Source organism: Rhea americana, unplaced genomic scaffold, assembly GCF_003343005.1.
Source record: "Rhea americana isolate MKP2758 unplaced genomic scaffold, rheAme1 scaffold_114, whole genome shotgun sequence".
Lineage (NCBI taxonomy): Eukaryota > Metazoa > Chordata > Aves > Rheiformes > Rheidae > Rhea > Rhea americana.
The window spans coordinates 2,828,925-2,854,523 of record NW_028185195.1 but is presented as its reverse complement, the minus strand read 5'-3'; the positions used below and the strand labels follow the sequence as shown (position 1 = coordinate 2,854,523).

General features: G+C 37.5%; 2 protein-coding genes across 5 annotated transcripts in view; one reads left to right on the top strand and one right to left on the bottom strand.

Annotated features, from left to right (window-relative positions):
- XRCC4 (X-ray repair cross complementing 4) overlaps positions 1-25,599 on the top strand; it is a 254,847-nt gene that overhangs the window by 46,070 nt on the left and 183,178 nt on the right. For 2 of the 4 annotated variants that reach the window (XM_085316886.1, XM_085316870.1), the window contains exon 1: positions 21,232-21,256. The gene's annotated coding sequence lies outside the window, so the exon portion shown is untranslated. Of the gene's footprint in view, positions 1-19,864; positions 20,065-21,210; positions 21,257-25,599 lie in introns of those variants that run through there. The other 2 variants (XM_085316854.1, XM_085316892.1) reach the window with 2 other exon arrangements.
- On the bottom strand, positions 175-21,083 carry TMEM167A (transmembrane protein 167A). The gene is made up of 4 exons (XM_085316901.1): positions 20,978-21,083; positions 10,374-10,483; positions 4,472-4,506; positions 175-1,396 (listed from the first exon to the last, which is right to left on the bottom strand). Exons 1-4 carry the CDS (start codon positions 20,978-20,980, stop codon positions 1,326-1,328), a joined length of 219 nt encoding a protein of 72 aa, XP_085173027.1. The 5' UTR covers positions 20,981-21,083; the 3' UTR covers positions 175-1,325.

Genomic DNA, 25,599 nt, shown 5'->3' with positions numbered 1-25,599 from the left:
CTCGTTCCAGATTAGCAAACAATTTTGGACAACAGGAAGCTCCTAGTGGTGATTTAGATATGCAGGTATATGCAGTGTAATACAAAGGCAAAACTAATAATCACTTCCTTTCCAAGTATGGTGTAATTTAGGTCTATGAAATAACAAGTTCAAACAAGTATGACAACCTCTACATACCTTTTAGTATGTTTTATTACCAGCTTTGCTCACTCCGATCGTACACCTTTTCAGAATAACAGAAAATACTGTTGACAGACAACTCTCTCAAATGCAGTCAATGTGAAGTTATACAATTGTCTGGTGTAAACAATCCTGTTAGGCACTATTAAAATAAGTTACTAAATTATGAAAAGTTTGCAAAATTATAATCTAAGCACTAAATGCAAGTCTTAGAGGTAATCTAATCTTTATTAACAGTAAATGTAATCTAATTTAGTCATTTTCTTTAACCTTTAGAACACTAGGACTTGAGAGGTTGCTAAAGCAGCTACGTGGAAAAGATAGCTTCTTATAAGACTGCAGATCAAGAAATAGTATTACATGTAACAACAGCAGCAGAGCCGTTAGAAACTTTGTGTTACAATATTGAAGAGAATTGGGGAATGCTTTATCTGAAATGTAGATCTCTAAAAATGAATACATGTGATTTATACATTTCCAAATCAAAGTTCTCAAATCCTAAATTTGCGCATTCTTAGCAGGGAGTCAGACATCACTACAATTATGGTCCCTAACTTTATTTATATTTTATCTTAATAATAAAAATATTATAGATTATTTGAGCAGTTACAAGCTTAAAATACAGAAGTTGAGTGCAACTTAAGCCAGAAGTGATATTTTTAATATGCAAATTTACCTGTCACAAAATGACAGGAATTGTTTAGACAGTAATGAACTGAAAATACTTTTGTAAACACATCCTACAATCACAACGTTCTTTATAAGAGTGGTCTTATTGCCATACGGAGTTGCCATCTTTAAGTTTCAGAAAACAGGTCTGTCAAAAAATTAAATGCTTTTTCAACCGCATGTTGTAAAAAAATACTCCACTGGAACTCAAATATGCAACAGACAACTTTTAAAGAGCTACATCAGCTGTGTCAGTAMTGCCTCGATGTTAATAAGTACACATCATACTGGAGTTAGTTACATTATGATCACTAATACTGTACTCTATGGTCCGTTTGCAGGAGCTGGGGGTGTCCACTAAGAGATAGGCCATCCGACCTGTAAGAGAATAGTTGACAATGCTCTGTCTTTTCTGCCAAAAGTTCTTTCCATTCTTTGATGTTTGATAGTAAGTTATAGGAGACGTTCCCCAAATGCTACTGTACAAACAGAATGCTGAAGGCCATCACTACACAGCATACAGCTACGTACGGACTCTTCCGTTCACCTGGCAGACAARGGAAAGAAAAGAATCAAACAAAACAATTCAGGTATTACTAAATAATTCTAGGCTGATCCTAGCGTAGCATGGTAATTATCACACTTCAGAATAATCTTCAACAGTTACAGCTGATTACAACTACAGTTCTATACTGGGGAAGAAGATGTATGGGAGTGGGAAAATTAAGATACAGGATACGATATATTGCTTCATTAAAATTCTCTTTGGCACTAAGAGAGTTGGGAGGTAGGCATCAGAAAGCTGATTGAGACACCAAATCTTTTYCTGGCTCTGTTCCCAGTTTTGGTTACAGGCAGAGGTGGTTCAAAAGCTGCTCCATGTCAGCTGAGAAGTGTAACACCATGCTGCCTGGCCACAATCACTGCTGTACGTAGCATGCGTCTTCTACACCTGATATCATGTCGGAGCCAGCTAACTGTTTGGGGACCTCACAGGTGCCCAGACTCCTGCTTTTTTTTTCATTGCTAGAGAGAGATAACATTTTTAGCATGTGGAGAGAATCTGGTCCCCAGATTTTTAGGATGGTGATAAAAATGATCTAGAGAATTACAGAAGTTACACAGACACATCATTTCTGACTCTTTCAAATTGCTTAGTGGTATAGTTATCCACAGTAGATGATGGATAAAGCTAGATTTACTCAGTTAACAGACTTATGTTCTGTGGCAGAGGAGTTCAAGGAAAATCTGTTCCCACCTATTTGGTCCAAACCAAAATATTATGTAGGTTGCTTGCTCACCAAGTAAGCTATAAGAAGAAWGAACCTTAGTTAGGGAACTGGAAAAATCACAGGTTCTGTTAACCTGCCTACTCCCTATTTACATAGGCAATTGCTCCATTCAACTAGCAGTTGTTTTTACCCCTCTAGTTAAACATTACTCTTTCTGAATCCACTACCTCTGTCTCTAGAGAGCAGAAAGGATAGCTTCCTACACTGGACGGTCCTTCCAGCCTACAAAACTGTCCGGAAGTGTTAACACAGCAATGATTCCTTGAAGTAAGCAAATTCCTGTTCTGAAGCATTCAGAAGTATAAAGACAGCATCGGAGCTGTTTGCTTTAAACAAAGTTCAATTTCCTTCTGCTATGCATCACTTTCCATCTTACCATAAACTACCTTTTCTGAGATGCAGTTTCCAGAAAAGCATTACAGAAAAAAAAACCTGCCAAGGCTCCCAACTCCAGCATTAAGGTGTAATCCTCAGAAAGAGAGGCTCTTTCACTAGCAGGACTTTCAAATACAGGAGTAACAAACTTTCCACAGCAAAAGAAAAATAAAATACTTGTAGTGACACCTCCCATAAGTAGGGGTGCCTGCCACAGTGACATTACAAGATGTTGTCATCATCTGGCATACATTTAATTAAACTTCAAATAACTGAGTGAATTAATGTCTGTAGTTTCACATCTGTTTAAAATAAATTTTTGAGGAAGTCCACCTCCTACAGTTTAGAGTATTACAACTTTCATATGGGTTTTAGTTTCCTGCTCTTAATTTTCTGAAAAGAAAAATCACCACATGGCAGGATTAAGCATCATTTTGCACAACTTTGTAAATATGTAACCACTTGCTGGTTACTAGTCTTATGCGCATGTGAAAAGGTTGTTTAAACCTACTGGGTAAGATAAATGCRAAGGCAACCGGTAGGCATTCTGATTGTAAAAAGCCAGCACTTTTCTGCATGTCTTTGTGACTCTAACCCAGATAAAAATCATAGGAATCATCTTCAAAGCCCGCTTCCAATACTGTACTGTTTTATAAGGAAATGCACAGTAGAAATGTTAAGATGATATTTCATTTGTCAGACAATCTAGAAGAAAATCAAATTAGATCTCACTGAACAAGCTGAAACAAAATTAATAAAATGTTTTATATGAAAAAGGGACAAGGAAGAAGCTTAGTATGGGGCACAAGAGTACATGCATTACTTCGGATCCAACAAATGCACAACTTCTCAAACTTATTAGATTAAAAGATATTAGATTAGTTATTAGAGGCAGACTGTATTATAGATGAACGGCARTTTTTAACTGTTGTTGACAAGGGACTTCATAAAACCCTGTATACTCTTTAAAATAGCTTTTAAAAAGGTTTGTTGTACACAGTAAAAAGAAGAGATATGCCTGCRTTTAGCTAAGTAAAAAGATGGTAACATAAGGTTTACAAAAACAACAAAGGTTTACAAACCCAAATGCAGCTCAGAATTATTTCTGACAGTTGTCACCTTGCCAGGATATTTCAATTACAATATTAAGACTGAATTTGTGGTTCTGCTATGCATATTATCTAGATTGGGAAAAATGTCTGCAGTCATTTGAACAACAGGTCTTCAAAACTATTTTCTGCATTAGTACTTTCTAACACGAGGAAAAAAAATGAAAAATCTCCCCTTCTCTTTCAAAGCCTGGGAATGCAGAAAAGGGAGCCATACATTTTCCTGCAGGTTCAATAACAAACAGTAATACCAAAAATTACAAGTACCATATTTCTGCTGTTCATTAACAATGCAATTTGAAGAACAGTGCTTTGATGATAGTTTTTTGATTATTTTAAATCTTTTTTGGATATTCTTTATTGATAAAGCTCAGCTTCATTGTATATTCTCTCTTCCATTTAAAAATACAATCTGAATAATGATTGTAATAAATATGACTGTTATAATATTATGGGAAAATAACTAAAATCAGATACAGCTGGTTAAGACTCCATATAGATGCTGCTTGGTAGTAGCAACTCTAAGTAATTTAAAAGTATGTAGAAGATAACTAAAAGGAGAGAAAAAAGATTTGTGATTAAATAGAACTTATTCATGCAGTAAAGAGTGCAAAAGTTCTTTGCAAATGTAGCTACACAGATGTGAATTAACATAAAAAAAATGCAGGCTTCTGCAATACTGATAAAACCTCCTTTCTGTCTTCTCCAGATTTCATGGAGGTGAAACCTGCATTTTTTTAAATTGATGTATGAGTATGATTTTAATTGCTACATAGAAACATCATTCTAATAATTAAGTATGCTATAGAAAAAGTATTGAAGTTTTCAAAAAAAAAAAGAAATTACCAATCCTGGCGCATTTCCAGAATATGCCCAATAGTCTGTAAAGATAAAGAAATTTGTTAGGCTGTTAAGATTTATGAAGAACCTAAGTTAATTTTGATTGATTCATTTTCTTCTTTCCACTTTTAAGCAGTGCAAGTAAATAGGATTTTTTTCAGTGCTAACACTATTCTYAACATCAGGAAACACCAGATGCCTGTATGGGGTTCATATGGGCTACGAACCAAAAAAAAACAGTGAAGTATTCTTTCTTTACCTTTTCTTTTGCATGCAAGAAGAACTAAGGTACATTGACACAGTGTTCCAAATTAAAAATTTCATCTAGAATATTATTTTAAAAATAGGAAATGGAAAATAATTAATTTTTGAATAGGTAATGGACAGATGACCCAGAATTGCATGTTCTACATTAAAGTAGCCTAGAAAAAAAATATACAAAGGAAAAAAAATAAACTGGTAAAATAAAATAATGGGAAATAACCATTGACAATTTATATGTAAGATTTTAAAGCAAGTTCTCCTGCATGTACAAGAGATGGTAAATCTGAGTATTTGAAATTTAATGCTTTTTAGTATCTCTTTTGCATTTATCTTTTGCAGAAGATAAAAAGTGCATTTTCTAGCAAAGCACACTTGTAGGTACATTCAGTTTTATAAAATACTTGTGTTGAAATAAGTTACAAAACAATTCTCCAGATTTGGTTTTACTTTTTACTACGATTTACCTTGCTAAAGTCTCCCTAATCTTGCCCCCCATCCAAGAGGTTAATTCTCACAAGTAAAATAACTATGGAGAAAAGCAGGATTCAAGTATTCGGGTACATCCAAAGGAAGGACAAGTAAGAATGCCACAAAATTTCTCTTCGTAACTCAGATAATCTCATATTGACAGCTCAGTACGAACAACAAAAGTGGTAGAGAACACTTTAGAAAAGTGTGTGTGTCTGACAGAGAGATTTTGTCTACAGAACAGTTTTCTTTGTAGCAAAACCCACCTGGATTCATATAATTCATTGACTAAATATAGATTTATGTACTAAAATGTAACTAAGTTTTCTCCTTCTCCTGATATGTTATGATCAGCAGTAACTTCACGTTTTTTGTGGGACTGTATCTGTGACCTGTTGTGATGGCAGTTTTCAAGGTGCTTTCCCAAAATGCGTTGAACCCATCTGCATACTGGTCTGATTATGTGTCTTACCTCTGTTGTTCTAGGGCTTTGGCAATAGCATATCTCTTTCTGATTTAAAAGCAGACATGCAGGTTTGGGCTGCCTGCTCCTGCATACTTTAACAGTCTGCATATATTGCATTTTGTTTTGGAAATTCTGTGCTACTTAAATATGCTTCTAGCTGGAGCTCTTTTATAGTTTTAGTTCACTTCAGTCTCCACCTCTTCCCATCTAGTTGTCTCCCTTTAGTCATGACAGTATCATTTTCCACTTACTGGGAAGGGCTCAGGGCTCTGACGTTGAATAGACCAAGTTCCTGCTGCAGAAGAGCAAGAACAGTAGCTTTTGTAAGCTATTTTTTCCATTTCTAAATTTTTGTTTCTGAAATAAGGAACTGGTGTTARGCAAGTCAGAACCAAGAGTTCCAAGAGGCAGCAAGTGACTGAGGTTTTCTAAAGTGAAAGTAAAATGTTTTTTGACCAAAATATCTCGTTGACCAATTCATACTTTAAGTATTCTAGCACTTTCATTTTCAGAAAAAAATGCTTCTATTTGTGTTTTAGATCTTTYTACCTCAAGCCCAGACTATTTCTATATAGTCAAAATTCATTTTTCTGCCTTTATATAGCTCCACAATATTTATATAGCTTCACAATTATTCCTGTATGTAGACRATCACACTTTTCCAGGCTGAGAGGTTATATGGTGAAATAACTTAAGGACACCTATACACTTTTAGAAGCTGCATGTAAGTAAAAAAGCATTCATGTATAAATCTTATAGAGCTATATATACAGTCTGATAGTTCTGTGGCAATGGTATTCAAGTATTGAAACAGTTATTCTCTGTAAAATTAACATTTACAGATCACATTCAGCAAAACCATCACAAAACTTTTATACCCCAGCAGCTCATGTTGTCATCTGTCAGAAGCTTGCCTAGGAATTCAAAGGAAATTGTCCTTTTCTTATGCACACTTAAAGAATTTTATTTGTTTGACAAAAAACCTATCATCTCCTTAAAGCAGTCTACAAACGGATACAGTTTGCCTCATAGTCTCAGCAAGGATTTTTCTTTGCCTTTTTTTTTTTTTTTTCACTGTTATAATTGAAGTATTGTACATTGTTCCTAGTCCTCCAAAATCYTCCAAAAATGTATTCTCTTGCTATCTTGCAGCTGCTTAGGTGGCATTTAAAAAACAACCCCCAGGCCTTTATCACTTCATAAAAGCCAATTAGCTTCATCAGCCACGGTAGGAGAGTCTCCAAATCTTGTAAGTTCAGGAATCAGAAGACAAGAGCTCTTTGCTGATGTCATTAAACCAGCTAACTGAAGAGTCTTGGTGGAAATAGTGACTTTTCCCCCTTTGATGTGGAAGGTACAAAACAGTGAGAATATGGGTTTCATCAGCTGCACTTACCGCAATCAGCAGCGTAGGATTTTAAAGTCACTATCGACACCATGAGGTCTGACAAGAGCAGGCTTCGCTTGCCATTGATACAGACCAGTAGATCTGTTTGTCCAGATTGTTAGCTGCTGAGCAGTAGTGAACTGAGATCTGGAGCTTCTGAACAGCTATAAACACAACTTCTGGGTGCATCTGAAAGCTCACAAGGGTAGAATAGCCTGTGCAGGGTTTTTGCTCTCCTGACCTTTTCCATTACTGTTCACTCAGGTCCACAGTATGTACCTATTCTCAAGTCTGTAATGCCCAAACCTGGTTGGTCATTATAAAAAGGCTGCTGCCTTGAATGAATCTGCTCCAAAATGACTCCTCCTGAAGCAACTACTCAATTGTACTGTTCCTTAGTCTCCCCTTTATATTCATTCTCATCCTTGTTCTTTTGATGCAGGTGGCACACGCCAGTCTGGCYAGCAAACCCGCAAGTTTCTGGCAAATACAACTCAAATGCGTGTGACTTGCCATGTATTCCCAGTTTTCAGAACTAATTTAAAAGTGTTGATTGTGAAAGTTGTATCGGTTATCTGGAGGGAAAAAGATAGCCCCCAAAAGACTGGGGGGACCCGGTAAAGAACGAAAGGATTAATAGGATTTTAATCTTTACATGCAAGGCTCAGAATGCTGCAAGATATAGCTGCCATGTGTTTATCAGGACAATCCCACTGCAATTGCCACAGGGAGTGTGAGATATACCCTGYTGCAATGCTTAAGGGAATTCAAAGGAAATCTCTGCTGCATATAAGCTAACATATCTTTCTGGTTAGCTGTGAGAAGAAAGTTACGTTGTGGTATGCATTCTCCTCAGTGTTAGCGTTCAACAGTAAATCTCTAGCTTTGCTTAAATGCTATTGCTCAAGACAAAGCACATGGAAACACTCAAGACACTTCAGGATTTTAGGGAAAATGAAAGTTTAAAATGGTTTGTCTTAGTAGAAAAATACATAATATTTTGACAGAAGTCACTGGGATGAAATACAACGCTATGAGGATGTGTGACATCACTTTGCAACACACCTTCTCAGCCAACAGAAATGTGTTTACTTTCTATCTCAATAGATTTAAGTTTATCAAATGTACTATTTACTTAGTCAGAAATAGAGCTAATAATCACAGACAATAACAACTCTTAATGTTTCTCCTTTCTGTTACTTTAATATTTTATAGCTACTTTTTATGCTATTAATTTGGAGCACGAATAATAAGATCTGCTCTGTGGAAAGATGAAATATCACTAGAATTTATTTTATCCAGTATGTCTAGACATTTCCATTTAAGCATGGAATATAGTAGTGAAGAGGGGACAAGGTTTCAACAGCATATGAGTTCCATAAAAATATCTACCATTCAGCAAACAAAGCTCATTGCGTCCATGCCAACATTTTATTCTTTCGGACAAAGTAATCTGTATCTATCTAAAAAACAAAAATAAAATAATACGTCCGACATCTATAGAAATACAAATGTACAGATCAAATGCCGAACTCCTGCACTGTATCAGCACCCTTTGAAAACATTTTATGAAGAGAGTTCTATTGTACTTGAGACAGATTTGCCYCAAAAATAAACAGAGTAGCTCCAGATTAAAGGAAATTTTTCTTGCCAAAAACAGCACCAATTTTTTAATCAGTAAAATAAATATTCCTACTCCTTACTGTGTATACCTCATTGACTATTGTGTTATCTTCCATTAGTAAAAAAAAAGCCAACCCTCAAACCCAAAAAACAGAAACAAAACCCCACAAACCCACAGTCCTTAATGAAATCATCCCTTTTTTCCATCTTTACTCTGATCAAAAGAAATCTCTCATGTCAATGGTAACCCTAGGGCCTTATGAGAAAAGGCACAAACATTTTCACCTTAGTACTCCAAATGAAAAAAGTAGAACGCTCTAGATATCTATATTGTAAGCCCCATGCTCAAAGAAAACTTGTGTGATAAAAGGCAATTCCAAAAATGAATTATGTGAAGATTTTTAGAAGACAAACCCTCAGAAGTCTTTGCTATGGCTAGGATCAATTTAAAACTTCGTATTTTTTCTGAAATGCAAATGCAGAAGTGACAGGAGATGCTCAGGGAGGTAAYATTTTATTTAACAGCAAATGAACTTACAGAAAAAGAGGACAAGTCAAAGACTTAGAGGCCAAAAGCTTGTCTATCATTTCCAGCTTTAATAAATTAGTCCCTATTTTTATAAATATTATTTCCTTTACATTAATTTCAGGTGACTGAAATGCTATGGATGGCCTCAGTGGCTTCTACATCAAAATTGCCCCATCATTACTTTAAAAACAAAGCATTTAAATCAGTCTATCCTGCCTCCTGCTCATTCAATTTGATGCCAAGTCATACTCTTTTTTGCACAAAGAAAACTGGTAAGTCAGAAGGTGAACGGGTTTTAAAAACATAAGTGAGGAACAAGTTTGGCCCTGTAGATCTCCCCGTTCCCCATCACTCCCAAAATTCTGCTGCTGAGAACGCTAGGGAAGAATCAGTTTGCTGTTTTACAGCAGTACTGGTGCAACAACATTAACCATATTTCAAGGGAATTGGGAATGCAGAGGAGAAAAAAGTCAGTCACCTAGGCAAACAGCTAGGAAGGAAAGTGCAAGATGTAGTTGCAATGAAAAGAAACTTTCCAAAGCTTTTTACAAACTCCTGAATCTTGGAGAATGCAAAACAATGATTTTAAAAGAAACTATAGAGATAAGGATAGYGTTGCATGTTTTTCAAAATAGTTATAATTTTTTTAGTTAGATTATTGCTGAAATCCTGTTTCAAACTTGGGCATCCAAAACATGTAGTTAGTAGAATTAAATGGCCTCTATTGTTAATTTTTTATACTCCAGCCTTAAGAATCAAAAATAACTGTAGTCAGAGCTGTAGGTAGGGAAAAACTGGTTCCTTTCTTTTACTCATTCTATATCTTAAAATAAGCATCTAAGGAGAAAGTAAGTTGCAGGCCTGGAGAAATAACTCTAATAAGGCAACATTAGCTGGCATTTGTTATTTAATAAATCATTACTAAAAATTGCACTAGCTGCTTATAAATACCTTAATGACTTCTACAAGAAGACACAAAAGAAAGATTTTATCTCTGAAGATGAGAGAAATGCATCATCATTGACTTAATATTTCAAGTCTTAGGATAGTTAGTCCTACATACAGGATTACAAAGCTTGTAATATCACACATTCTTAAAAGACATCAAGAGTAAAACACTGCAGTTAAAACTGAACAGTTAATGTATTTTTAAAAGTATCAGACAACATACCCAGTTTTATTTTTGTCCAGTAAGCTGGGAGCCAGAGATCTGATATAGGCACAGGTACATATTAGCAGCAAAATTACAGTCAGTAGGCTCTGAAAGTTGAAGATGGCAGACTAAGGAAGAAAATCAGAAAAAAAAAAATTACATCTTTGTAGTACAAAGTCTCCCTCACTGCATTAACTGCAGAAAATAAATGATTCCTTAGACAATACCCATTAAGAGCAAAAGAAAGCCTACGCTGCCAATAAGCCACCACTCTTTAAACGGCTGTTATTTTGCCCACAACACTGCAAGAACGAGTATGAGCTTTTCCCTCTGAATCTATCCCAAGAAGGGTAAGGAAATAGCAGGCAGAATGGTCACCTTACAACTTTGCTCCCAGGCACCTGTTGCAAGGACATTTTGTGGAAACCTATTAACAGCAGGCTGACTTACAGAAAACAGATGTTCCTGCTCTGCCAAGAGTAAGTATAACTGCAAGCTGCATCTATAGAATATGGTAATGGTGATGGTGGAGGGAAAAAACATTTGACAACTAAAGCAGTGGCAGCCAAGAAAAGTGACAAAAAATATGTAGAAGGATTGTTAGCATATTGCTGTATGAAGACTACAGCCAAAAGTCAACAGATCTGTAGGAATACTTGCAATTAATCCCCTCTTAACTACAGAAAGACAACCAATTAATTTTATTTCTAAATCATCTTGTGTTTTGAAATTTTAAATCATCTTTGATATAAATACATTTTCTTCAAGCTGTTAACTATGTGGAAAATGCTGGACAAATAGATAAAAATGCTTAGGATAGAGAAGTAAAGAACTGTTGTCTGAAAGCTAACTAATCTGTGTACCGGATATAAACAGGAATGGTTCTTGAGAATCTACTACTGTATCTGGCTATTTGCAAAACTAAAATATCAGTAAAATCAGTAAAATTCTGTGAATTCATCTCATGGGATCATTTTACTTCACTGAAGTGTGAGAACTGTGTGGCAAAAGTGTTCTTTAGTCATCAAACTATAAACAACTACTACTGCTTACATGAAGCGTATCTTTTCTAGAAATGTAAATATTGTAAGAGAGCAGGTGCTCACTTAACTGCTTTTATCTTCAAAACCCCATGAAACATTTGGAAGAGTCAGATGATGCTCATTTTCTGCAAGTGTCACATCATTTCTCCAATTAACAATACAGGAGCAACCTCTATGGTCTTCCCCCCTTTCCCCAATAGGTTCACTGAATTTTTAGAAGACTTCCCCCCTTTCCCCAATAGGTTCACTGAATTTTTAGAAGAAATATTTGTAAACTTGTCTCTATGATTCTTAGTTTCTAATAACTAGCCCCAATCTGAAACTTAAGTTCCTTTTATAATGTGAAAATGATCCAGCTATACAAACTGTAGTTTTATTGTTTTTTACTTAGTGTTCCTCAACCAACATTCTGGTCAACTTAACAGCATCAGGTATTATGCTGAACATCATAGTACATTAGATAGTTGCTTATTGGAAATGCCTTATTTTCTCTTTGCTCAGTTACCCTGATTTTCAGCTATTTATTTTAACTCCAAAAAATGCAAAGCAAATGTAATATATTCACTCTTCATTCTGGGATTCTGTATTGCTGATGAATTCCTGTCTAAATACCTCATTTTTCCTACTGCTCAATCCAGATGGCTTTGTTATGTAGTACTATTTAATTAAGTGTAAATACTTCACACTTGTGAAGGGATGTTACACTGCAGTTCCCTTCTTCAAGCAGAGAACTAGGGGGGAATCTGTTMAGAGCTACAGTTTCCATAGCCAGAGGCATATCTCTGTTGAGCTGCTACATRCACTTTCTTCCTATGTCACAGGATTTTGAAGATCTAAGAATCAATTTTTTTCTAAAAAATTAAGCAAAACAAACRAACAAAAAAAGATTCACAACACTGCACTAATATCAAATTAGAGAGAAAACCAAACCCACTTTAGCTGACATAAAAGTCTCTATGAGGCAATATTGGAAACGTGCATACAACTGCCAGCATGAACACACACATTACAGAGGGCTAAGTACGCAGAAAAATTTAAATGTCTAAGTCAGGGTAGTCCAACAGGTCACTCTTGAGGAGGGAACCTAACCATTAAGAAGGCAGAGCTTGCAGAGGTTCATGAAGCAACTGAACTGTCTCTGCAGCCTGAATAAGATACTGATAGTGCATGCAATCCAGCACAGAGGGGAAAAGCCTCTCTCCTGCAGGGTTAGCTGCCTCAGCRCGGAGGCAGAGTTCTCCCCTTACATTTGTCTCCAGTGTGAGCAGGCTCACATCAGTCTCCTTTCTGCAGAAGCCCAATTTCCAAACCGCCTTATGTTCCCTCACTCCTTAAGCTCTGTGATAGTAGCCTGGGAAGTAGACAAAAAAGGGGCAGGGGAGGGAAGGGAATGGGATGAAAGGCTGATCACTAGGAATTAAAGAGATGAAGTAGGCAGTGGAGAAAGGACAAGAATAGATGGCAACTTCACACAGCAGCTGATATGCAAGAAGGCTTCTGCTCTGAGGAGGAACATGGAAGAGGGACACTACACAAGTGGAGTGGTGATCCACTATTCAAAACGGGCCCTCAGGTCACCAAGGTGAGAATACCTGCTTTTCTCTCTAAGACATTAGCTAAATCATTAGCTTACTATTTTAGTTTAGATAGCTAAGTTACTGTGTCTGCTATAGCGCCATAATTAATGGACAAATTAATTGCAATGGACAAAACACTTGTTCATCACTGCCAGCGGCCTCTTCCCTTTGCAACAGGCACATTATTTTGTGTCTTCGGAAACCAGGGAACTCTCAAATCCCTAATAAAGCCAAATCTTGCCACCTTTGAGGGGCAGCATCTCCTGGCTCCCGCAGGTCTTAACAGGGCTGGATCCAAGAGTGGCTGCCTCTCAACGAAGCAAGCTACTCCCAACTGATTAATTTGATCTGTCCTTCGGGAGAGACAGCTGCTCTCAACATCACAGAGCACAGTGCCTGCCAGAGCTCTGTTCCCATGAATTCCTGCAAGCCGTCTACTGCAGCTGCTTCCCARAAAGGCTTGCTGTATAGGGTACTTACATACACAAAAATGGCAGAATGGCACATTGCCCCATTTATCTCATCTTAAGCAGTGATTGTAAATGTATACTCATGAAATGTGTTATTAATCAATCAATAGGGACAGTATATAATACAAAGTTCTTTGTTAGAATTTTTATGCGTTTCCCAGATACATAGCTTAAGGCATTACTATAATTATATATGCCTAAGTATTCCACTGTAAAGTGCTCTGAATTACTCATATAGTCACTCTAAAAGCAGTCATGCATATTTAAGATTTGTTTAGAATTATTAACCTGGAAATTAAAAATTACTTCTAGAGTGGATTATTTCAAATTTTGAATCTGAAATAATTCTTATAGTTCGGCTAAACTTATAGAAAAAGGCACTTTATATCCAACTGCTTGAACAGAGATGTAATCAAGGGCTGCTACAATAGCATCATACCTTCTTGGGATCCTTTTCACAAATAGCTTAATATGTTAACACAGTATCTCTAAAATGTAGTTAGTAATGTAGGTGGGTTTTTGGTTAAACTAGGCTCCTCTGATCTAGAAGTAGCATACTGGAATTTTTCAGAATGAATTAACTGGCTGGCTTAATGTAGATTCTGTGAGCTTAATTCCTTTTATAAAAAACATTTGGAACATAAAAAAACTGATGCTGTCTTTTAGACTTTGTCTACATGGTGGTGAAAAGCCAATTAACTTCCAATATTCCCACTGCAAATGCAGAAAACAATAAGCACTAGGATGTAATTGATTTTAGACTGAGTGTAAAAAGTGGCTTTCATTATATCCACTTGGATTTTCCACATCTGTACTTGGCATGTTTTTGACATGGTGGAAACACCTTATTAGCTATATTCTACGTTACTTAAATAACTACACCTTTTTTTGGTCACGTACTATCTCTAGTTATTTGTGGTGCACTATCATGTCACCTTAAGCACTAAGGAGGCATTGTATTCAGCAGAGCTTAAAAGAGCAGGGTTATTTTTGTATATCTTTAGAAACTGAAGACCATGCATTCTAACAGTAAGAGCAACATGGCTGAAGGCTCTTTTAAATCCTTCCCAAAATTACAACCTAAAAACTGCCTCAATACTACTTCCCTTATCATATCCTCTAGAACAGTCTTAGTAAAAATAATTCCATACAATACACAGAAACAAACACAGAATACATATCCTTTAAAGTTCTTGAGTTCAGATTAGCAGTAACAGCAGGTATTAGAAATACTCATGTTACTAGATGGTAGTTAGAAGAGCCACAWTACAGCTTGAGACATTCGAATGTTTCCTACTTGATGCCTCACCTAAACCTTGTAGCAGTCAGCAAAGAGGACAATGAGGCATAATCAAAACCTCAAGACAAAAGGAATTCCAAGGAAAAAAAATGCCCTCCAGATCACCACTTGCTTCTGGAAGACTAGATCAGTGGGTCTGCTACAAGACAGTAATAGGAAATAGTTTGACAGCCCCTTTTTTTGGAATGGGGAGAAGGGGAAGGAAGAGCTTGGAGATGGAGTATGGAAGAGTCTTATTATATGTCAATCAGTTTTGGCTCAGAGTGAGAAATTTGCCACTTCGTGAAAAACAGAACCCTACTGGGCCATAATGTTTGCACAGCCCCTGGAACCTGATCATAAGCAATGTTATTAGTCCTGCAATTTAGGCAGCACTGGATTTATTACACTTAAAAGGCAGCTCAGAGTCCTGGTTATCAAGGACTCATGTACTTCAGGAGAGCATCTTAACTCAATGAACGTGTGCTGAAAGACACTCAAGTAAGTGTCTAAATTTTTAGTGACTGCTGGGAGATGGGTGTTCAGCCTCAGCAGACAAAGCAATAGCATACASTGATCCTAAATTTTTTTTCTACAATGGTGATACAGTATTAGATTTTGGATATGACTGTATCTATCTGTACTTCTTATTTACATCTGGAAAGGCGTTTGCTCAATCTCTCTCATACATTCACTGACTCAGATACTGTTTTTCTGCATGTGTTTGGAGAAAGCACAAAAAAAAATGTGAACCACTTAGTGAATATAATGATGCAACTCTTTGATAGTACTATAATAACTTGTAAGCTTTGATGCAACTCCACATGCAGGAAAGACGTGGAATTTCCTCTTCCCTCATGCACTTTTGTTTAAAATAAACCACTTGTTACCATGGTTCTAGGAAAAATGTATAGAAAATCTCCAGGAAAAAAAAAAACACCAAAAAACATAGAAGAGCACGTAAAGCCCCCATACTTTATCATCCTCCTGGGCTGGTAGAAAGCCTAAAACAACAGCTTCGCAGTTTATCTCAACAGAATTAATTCTTGAATCCAAATCTTAATCTTCCTTAGATTGTCTACATTTACAAAACAATTATTCTATCACTGACAGCAGTGTGAGCATGACTTTGTCTGTTCTCTATAAACAGAGAGGCCATTGCAGTGCCCAAGTTTTTAAAATTTGCCACACAGTTACTGTTGTAATCACTGATTTATTATGTGGGCAATATAAATAATATATTGGGATATTCTAGAAGAACAATAACCAAACATATGTAACATGCTGCAGAATGTAAAGTCTTTCTAAAATAACATTAATCATTTTTTTATCTCCTCAATATTATAAACTGATGGGTGATTATCTTCTCTGGAAGCAAAGAAACAGATGCTACTATCTGATGTGTAAATATTGGTCTACCTAGCAAATYTGGTTGCTCCAGTATGAATATGCTTTAAGTTTCCTGCACATTCATCTACAATATTTAACACACAATCACATCTCCTCCAGTATATAACATACTTGTTATACATGTCTAACATACTTTTTTTTTCTCATTTTTAGACAATTAGGCCAAGGCTCTGTTACAGAAACAGTGCATCTTTCCTCTAGACACTTAGACACTTATTAAATAAACATGTTGTCTAATTATAGTGGCAAGTACAGTGCATAGGAACTAATGGGTATGCTTTTCAGTCAACTGAAGACTAATATATCTGCTTAAATTATAACCAGTCTTTTTAAACAATAAGACAACTCATTAACAAAATTAAACAGTTGTCTTCCACAATAATTCTCAACTGTAAAACATAATTCTTTTACTGTACAGCATAGTATTGAAATGACATCAAGGTGACAATGTTGAAATTCCATGTTTACTTGAAGTCTTTATTTTTTGCCCTGATACCTAGACAAAAGCTTCAAAATTGCACTTACAATGTAAACAGCTAGCAATACAGCATTTCCCCTACATATTTAGAAGAAAAAACAACAAAGAAAGCTTAATACTCTAAATCTGACTTTTCTGGGTTAATGTAACTCTTGGGTTTGTATGTTGATGTCTTTATTCACTAAATACAGATTTATGTTAGATGAAGTAGTAAAAAACTTTCTCTTCCTCCAAGTTTTCTTCTCTGATTATATATGGTTTGCAATTTTACAGAAATTATTTTCCTGTTACTTTTCCCCYATTACATAATAGGAGCTATTTCTATAATTCTCTTGTTAAGAGGCTGAAACTAAGTATATTATCTGGAGTAACAGGAAACTAATAGTACTTTCTGGAACTATAAATAGAGTGGGTACTATGCATCCATTGCCACAGAGCTCTCTAAATGGACATAAACCTTGACTTGTAGCATTTTTGCCACTCTGTTAAAAATCTGTATGTTAGAGATTTCTAAGTGTACTGAAACAGAAGGGAAAAAAGTTGTCCCTGTAACAGAAAAAGGTATCTTCTCCTATGATAAATTCTGGCTTTTTTTTTTTGTTGTTCAATGAGAAAATGTGGCTAATTATACATATCAACTATCTTTGTGCTTCCTATAATTGAGCTGCACTGTTCCTGCCAAGTTAGTTAACTCTTCTTTTTGAAGTTGCACACTATATTGCTTAGTTTCTTTTTACCAAGTTCTCTGGTAAATTTGAGATAAAGTAGTAGTAAAAATTCACTTTGTGAAYCAAAGATTTAACATGCCAGCAGATTTAGAATCAGATCATACCCTTATTCTAATTAAATTAGTGTCTGAAAAGTTTAAGAAGAGCTCACTTGTAACAGAGGTGCTAAAAGAATTTGAAGATGGACATAGGATAATGTCAAAATTCTGAAACAGGAAGATAACAAAATATTTTTGCTTTGTCAGATTGGACATTTTGACAGAGGATGAAGCTAAYATTCTGTCAGCAGGTGTTTGATGCCTTTAAGAAAATGTTAAAGTTTTATTATCGTACCAAATTTGCAAGCAAGAACCAAAACCTATCTAAAGATTGGCTCCCTAACATAAAGTACCTAACTTCTATTTTTTTGCATGCCTTGCATCCCCCCCAAAAAAAAAACTTCCACAAATCAGCTTTGAAGTCCCAAACATCCTTACAAAATGCCTAAGAAGTTGCAGCATGCAGTAATGAGATATTATCCATAAAGGCAGAGTAAAAGCTATCTGTTATAACTTACCTAAGAATTAGAAGAATAAAGACATATGCTCTAACATTTATTTTTCTTGATATTAGAACCATCTCTTTAAAACACGAGGGAAAAAAAAATCTTTTTGTCAGGAAGAAACATTTACTCAGTCGAGAAATAAGGAAAAAACTCTGCTAAGCCTCTTATGTCCCTGGGTGTGGGCAGGCACCTTCAGTGCTTCTGTAGGTCTCTTGTTCGGCAGAGTTCAGGTGCATAGTTTGAATTTTTAGCATCTGTAAAACAGGTAACATTTTTTGCAAGATGCTAGATGGTTCTACTTCTATGTATACTTACAGAACTGAAATTGAAAATTTTTGGTGAGTTTGAATGCCACGCTCTGTGCACTAGCTGGAAAATATATCCCTCACTTGCAATGGGTGCACGTTAATGAATGTTGCAGCCAATCATCAAAAATAATACAACAATGAAATAATTTCAAAAATGAAATCATAATACAAAGATACATATATGCCTATACATTAATCACACCGTAAGACTGTAAAATACACTAGGAGATATTTTTTATCCTATTACCTCTTTAGCCTGTTATAAAAATAATGCTATTAGGAAATCTGAATCAGGTTGATTCCTCCTTTTAAGTCAAAAGCAAGCAAGAAACAAAACTTCATACTTGAAAACAACTGAAGGCTCTTTTGCAGAATAATGCCTTCAGATTCTGGGTGTGTTAATATACGAAAGCTTGGTTTGGATCAATATTTACTAATGAGTGTTTTCAGAATTACTTATATGAGCAATTCTCCCTCCTCCCTCCTCTTATAAACACCATTTTAAGACATCAACAAAGGCTGTGATGGGAATGTTTCTCCTCATGGGAAGTTCCCAAATCAATTTTCCTGCAGCAGTGTGGGTTTTGAGGTCAGGCCTAGCCAAAAGGGGAAGAGGAAGAAAGCATCCTTGCAAAGTTTTCTGCAATTCTTTATTCTCCTTATCACCATATTGCAATTACAGATATGAAACACACGTATAAAGAAGTTTTTCCTATATCATTTCATGTTGTTCAGCTGCAATTGCATGTTTTTGTTACAAAGGAAAGTGAAGACTTCCCTTCATCAGGTGAAAGGCTTGTCATGTTTAATTTTAATGTAAAATTACTTTAGACTTCTTTCCACCTACCATACCACGTGCGGTACATTTTTCAACATCAGCAGAAAAAGTTCTATAGCATTTTCAGATATAAAATTTCAAAAGTTAACAGATTTAAACTGACACATTAATTTATAGAAGATAGTAAACAAGACATTTTCTGCTTCTAACTAAACTGCTGGGGTTTTTTTGCTGTTTTCCTAAGTAAAAGCAGCTATGTTATTATATTGCTTCTATTCCATTTCCATGAAGTTATTGATCCATTGAGTAGCTTCCACCCCCTTTCAAGATAAAATAGTTTTTTTCTTTCTCTGTCCACTAAGAGTGGACATAAMGAAAACATAAAAAGATGTGCCTTCTGCCTGTCTTTCCTTTTGTGGAGGCAAAGCTTCTGTATATTCTGTTTGGCAGCGCCTGACCATCCAACTAGCAGAAGTTTTAACTTTGGTAAGGATGTGGTGAGAAAGACTGGGTGACAATGGGAAGGAAAGCACCAAGTCCTTTGAAAATTTTCCTGCAAAAAATATGCTACTCATACAGCTATTACTTGGTCATGATTGCAGTTCATTTTCTTTAGAAAAGAACACAGTAAAGGTGCACTTCTACTCTTTTTCTATTCAGTGATACAGACAGCAGAGAAAGTTTCCTATCTCTATAAAGTATAGGCTCAAAAGAAAGTGAGAAATGACTTCAGGATACTTTTACTTTCCATACTGAATTCCTCTAGAATGCAGCAAGCAAAACCACATACCTGTATTTTGGTCCCTATTTTAGGGGATGAATGAGTGCTTCTCATAGCTTTCATTAACTATACTTCATGACTGCTAACCTCATAAGATAACTTATTTTTTGCAGAACCATGGCACCAGAGGTAGCACCATGGACAGTCCAAGGTCCGGTATATACCATGAGGGTCATGGCTTCCCTGAAGAAAACTGAACTCCAYAAGACTGCCGGGTCTCATTTGCATCTATCCTTCTTCTGGAAGTCTAGAAACTTTTTGGAACTGAACCATCAGACCATTCAAGACATAGTAATCTTTTAATACATATGTGGTAAGTACAAAAGCATTCAGTGGAAGTACATCATTGGTGATGAATAACCTGTCAAAAATAGTAAAAATGCTAATCTTAAAATGAATTTGTGTTGAAGGGCAAAATAAATAAAAAAAAATCTTTATTTGTACAGGGACAAATAACTTGTCTTAGCTATTTACTTGTTTTCCCTTTTAATCTTAACATCATGAACCTGCACTGTTCATAAAAGGATTTTAGCCTTCGTTGACATATTATTTCATAACACAGCTTTGACTGTAACCCAAATACATATCCTTTATTTCTACTCTTAGGATGTAGGAGAAAGAAAATGGGAGAAATCAGAGAGAAACAACAACACTAGCAGGCCAAGTCCATGTACATCATTCATACGTTTTCATTGTCAAATCTACCTAGGTGTCTGAYGCTACTTGCCAAATAAAAGAGGTGCTAGAATCAGGATTTAGCTTAGTRGTTATGAAGCAAGATGCTAGCTGACTATGTAAAATAACATATCCGTTAAATGAGAAGCCTCCCCTCTCCCCCCCCCCCCAAAAAAAAAGAGACAGAAATACTATTCTGACAGGACACACTGCAGGTCAGAGTGAAAGCTACTGTCCCGCGGAAAACCTAGATTACATCGGTCAAGATAAAACCCGGGTTAACTCAGGAATGGAAAAGGTGAAAGGCAGCASGTATGCTCGGTTAACCTCTACCGCTGAGCTGCCAAGCAAGCTGGCAGAGGCTTTTCGGCGAGGCCGGGGCCGCTTCCTTCCCCCGCGCGCCCGGCGGATAGCAAAGCGGCGGCTCCCGGGCCCTGGGGCCGGCAGGGCCCGCGGGGCAGGGGCCGGAGCGCGCCCCGCCGCCACGCCACCCCACCGGGACCAGAGGGAACGGCCGGGCCCCCCGCCCGGGCGGCCGCCCAGAGCCTTACCATGGCGACCCGCTCCCGGCCACATCACACTTCCGGCGCGCGGCGGCTGGCGGAAGCGCGCGCGGCGGCTGGCGGAAGCGCGCCCGCCGCGCGCCCTCCCGACTACCAGGGGCGGGGCCAGCGCGCGGCCGGCAGCGCCGCCGTCGTCGAGAGGCGTGGCCAGAGGGAGGCGGGGCGGTGGCGCGCTGACGTCGGCGGGTCGCGCCCGGCTCTCATTGGCTGCCGTGGGGCCCGCCGGGGAGCGCGCCCTTTTCGGGGAGGCGGAAGCGGCGCGTGGCGGTGAGGGAGCCGGGGGCGGCCGGGCCGGGCCGGGCCGGGCCGGGCCGCGCCGCGCCGCGCCGCGCCGCGGGGAGCTGCGGTGGGGGCAGCGGGGCGGCAACGGGGCGGTGCCACGTCCTTCCTGGGCCGGCGGGGAGCGCTCCCCGCCCCCCCAGCCCCGCGGCGAGGCCTAGCGCTGCGCCAGGTGCCGCGGGGCCGAGGCACACGGTTAAGGCCGCACCTGCTTGAAGGGGGAGCGGAGGGTTTGGGGCTCTTCAGTGAGTTAGTGCTTTGGAGTGGTAAATGGCCGAGGCCTGGTCGTGGCGGCGGCTGGCCCGGCGGTGCTGGCTGACAGAGCCGTTAAAGAGTTGAGGTGCTGCAGCGGACCCTGCCCGGCCTGGCGGCCCCCAAGGGCGCTCAGCCTTGGTGCTAGCTTGGTTTTCCTTTTTGATTTCAGTCTTGACTCTGCAGCTTAAATCATTTTCTAAAATGGAATCACTATTTTAGCATTTGCAGAGAAGACTGGAACTGTTGCTTTCTGGTTACACTCTACCCAAATCTGCTTCTGAGTGGCCAGCTGCTTGCTTTCTCTAGCTCAGTAGTTTGATTGCAAATGTGTTGGTTGTCATTTGAGAGACTGGTTTTATGAAGCTATGGCATTACGGACACCTTGTAAGTTATTTTGATGCTGGCTGTGAAATGAGCAGAAGAACAACAGCACCTTGGATTAGAATCATCTACATGATGATTCTAATGGGCACATTACTGTGGGACTTAAGAATGAAACCTAAGAAACCAGATCTTAAATACTATTATGCTCTACAAAGTCGCAGAAAGGACTTGCAGAATTGCTTTCACACTTGCATTCTATTCAAGCACCTAAGTACCTTAAAACATTTAGACTGAAAAAAGTACATTGACTTCATTACTTACAGCTTGTAAAGCAAAGCTTTCCCTTTAAGTACTATTTWAAAAAAAAAAATAAAGATTAATATACAACTGATAGATTGATGCCAGGGTTAGTGGTAGTACAATTTAGCAAGGTGCCATACCTTGTGGTAACACTGGTGTCATGACCTTGCTTTAGAACTACTTCTCCCCTATGCATCTGATATAGGTGTTCTGCCCCCTCACCTGACATGCATGTTCTCCAAGTGGCTTCTGCTCCTGTGTCTTGTCTTACCAGCAGGCTTGTAAGAACCTGGTAACTTAACGGAACTGATTTCACCAATGAGCTTCCTTTTTTAATAATGGTGAGATCACTTGCAGTTGTGTACACCTTCACTATGCTATGTTATGTGTATGTGAGGTGAGCCTTGCTGGGTTGCTTACTGTTTTGTCTTGCTGTTTCTGGTGTACATTTATCTTTTGGTGCTACTTGAAGAGGAGAAATTTTAATCCTTACCTTCTGTCTACTAGGGGGTAACAGTAGCTGGAGAATGTTGTTAAGGTGTTATATCAGCACTCAGGAGCCAAAAATAAAAACATGACTCACATCCTTGAAGAGTAGGTGGAATCTGCAGAAGTTTAGACTGAGATTTTCAAGGTCTCATACCACTGTTTTATGTCTTCAAGGTTAACGGGATGCATCTTGTGACTTTTTCAATGTTATATTTGACAAAATATGTACAGTGCTTGTAATTATATAAAAGGGGGGAAAAAGTGAAATCACAGTATACCCATTCAATTTATGATCTAGACTAATTTTCTTCATTAAATAACAAAGTTAAAATACATTTTAGAAAACTATTATAAAATAATATTTCTAATCATTAAATGTTGCTGAAGTAGTACCTTGTTTAAATTTCTTCAGCCTGCCCTTATTGAACCCCAGTTTAGATGGGATTTGAGAACACCAGAGAAAAAAAAAAGAATGACGTCTTGATCTAGATGTCAGCCAAATGGCTTACTATCTTGGGATGGAAAATTAATGTGATTAGAGAAAGAGTAAGGCCTTCTGAAATTGTTGTAAATGTGAGGTTTGGTCAAGTTCCATTCATGGCTCTTCTGCTGACTTGAGCTGTGTACCTTACCTAGGTTCAGAAACTGTGTCTTTCAGCTTCTGTGATTGCAGGCAGGGTATCTTTGTGAATCTTTATCTTTCCTAGGGTCTGTGCCTCTATACATGTGAGATCATAAAAAGGAAGGTAGTAAAAGGCTGTGAATATAAAGATTTTACTGGAATTTAATAATGGATAATGGAATGAAAAACAAACAAACAAAAAGACCACTGTCAAGCTATAAAAGGCTTACCAGATTATGTATGGTACCACGTTGACACAAACTAAGGCAAAGTTTAAGGAGAGAATTACTGAACAAGTTACTGTTGCTTACTAATCTAACAGTCAAATCAAATCAAAGTAAGCAGTATATCTTAAAGGAAAAATTACAAGTTGAAAAAATGCTTTTGTTATGTGTATGTCTAACCAAAGGGCTCTGGTGTTACTCCCTTCCAAGAAATACTAGTAATTTTACACAAGATTATTTGACTTAAAAAGTACTGAGAAACCTACCATTTGGAAAATTATTGGAATAATTGGAAAAATATTGTAATAAAGCATCTGCTTTACAGACTTTGAGATGAGTTTTCAGGCTAGCCTTGTGGGAAGGAACGTCTTCCAACAGAGTACATGGATCCGAGATCGTAAAATAAAAATAGTGTCTAATCTTACGTGATTGTAAGAGTGCAGAGACTGAGAACTTTTGTGCTCTTGATCTAGACRTCAGCCAAATTGCTTGCTATCTTGGGATGGAAAATTAATGCGATTAGAGGAAGAGTAAGGCTATATATCCAATCACAGGCTGCGTTTGTTTTTACAAATAAGGCTAATGGTTATGAAAGAGATTTTGTTTATTGGTGTACAAAAGGATCTTAGAGGCCACGCTTTTCAGCACAGTAGCTGGACAGGAAAGAAGGAGCGTAGGGCTTTCCAAATACAGTCAGCTGTGTCAAGCTTATGGTGGAAGACTCACAAAAACCTGAGGAGAGATTTGTGTTGACTGAGCAAATGAGGGAAGCTTAGACAGGAGTTGGAAGCAGCAAACTGTATTGTGTAGGCTTAGATTAAATTTCACCAGCTGCAAATCTTAGCATAAAAATTAAATTAAACTACAGCATACAGTGGCAGTAGGCATAATGAGGATTAAGCTGAAATGTTAATTTCAATTAAAGCTAAGCATCTTCCTCATACAGGATAATTATTTTTGGAGATAAGGGGCAAAGCACYGGCTGAAATATTTGTGTGTATATTGGTAATAAACCTTACTTGACTTGCTGCTCAGAACCTCCTGAAGGTCCCACCACCACCTTGGTCATGGAATTACATAGATGAAAAAGATGCCTTTAATTTTTATGATCCTTCTTGGATCTTGTTTATATGAGAGTTTTGCAATATTATTGTTGTTTTTTTTTACCTTTACTAAAATAGATGCTTTTTTTTCTCTAAATCACGAGACAGAGTTGGTGCTTTTCCATTTTAATTTTTTTTAAGCATATACTTGTTCATTCAAGCTTTGTGGGTGTTTTTATGGTGAGGTTTTTTACTTTTTTTGCATCATCAAATATCAAATAAATGCAGATGTAACTGAAAGGAAAGAAAATGCAGCGGGTGAAGCGATACTTAAAACTATACTGAAACAGTGTATATGAGCTGTGAAAAACTAACTTTTCTGCTCTGTAGGCTCAGGTTTTTTATGTTGCTGTACCTGCATTAGTTTAGGTTCATTGTGTTTGTTCACTTTGATTTCACGCAGTAATTGGCAGTAGTGGTTCTGTCCAGCTTTCCCAGTTGGGAACCAGAAAGCCCAGAAACACTAAGGTGAAAGGCAACCCAATGTACAGCGAAGCCAGAGCTTAACTGAGACTTATTTTTATAACACTAATGTGCTGTTTTACTTTTTTTTTCTTTTTTCTCAGATAATTTTTCCTGTGCCATCATTACATTAGAATTGATTTAATTTATATGAGGAAGCAATGACTTACAGTCTTAACACTTCTGAGACCTGGATACCGATGCTCTACATGTTTGCCTTGTTACAATTTACACTTTAAAATCTCAAAACTGTTCCTAACTGATGGACTATTAAAACACTTTTATGCTATATTTTTCTAATGACTACCTAATTACCCTCTTCAAGTCCCAGTGGCACCTTTCCACTGGTATACCCCTGCTGTGGCTTCACATTAAACTGCAGATTTCTTTTTTTACTCCAGTGCAAGCCAGTGTTCTTTAGTACTTGTGAAGGAAAACTGATACTGAAGATCTGGCTTCCTTAAGTAGATCCCTTGCTTGGTATCAAGTGCCTGGGGACAGTTTAATTTTTTTGTGTGTGTGTTTTGGATTTTGTTCATTTGGGCTTTTTTT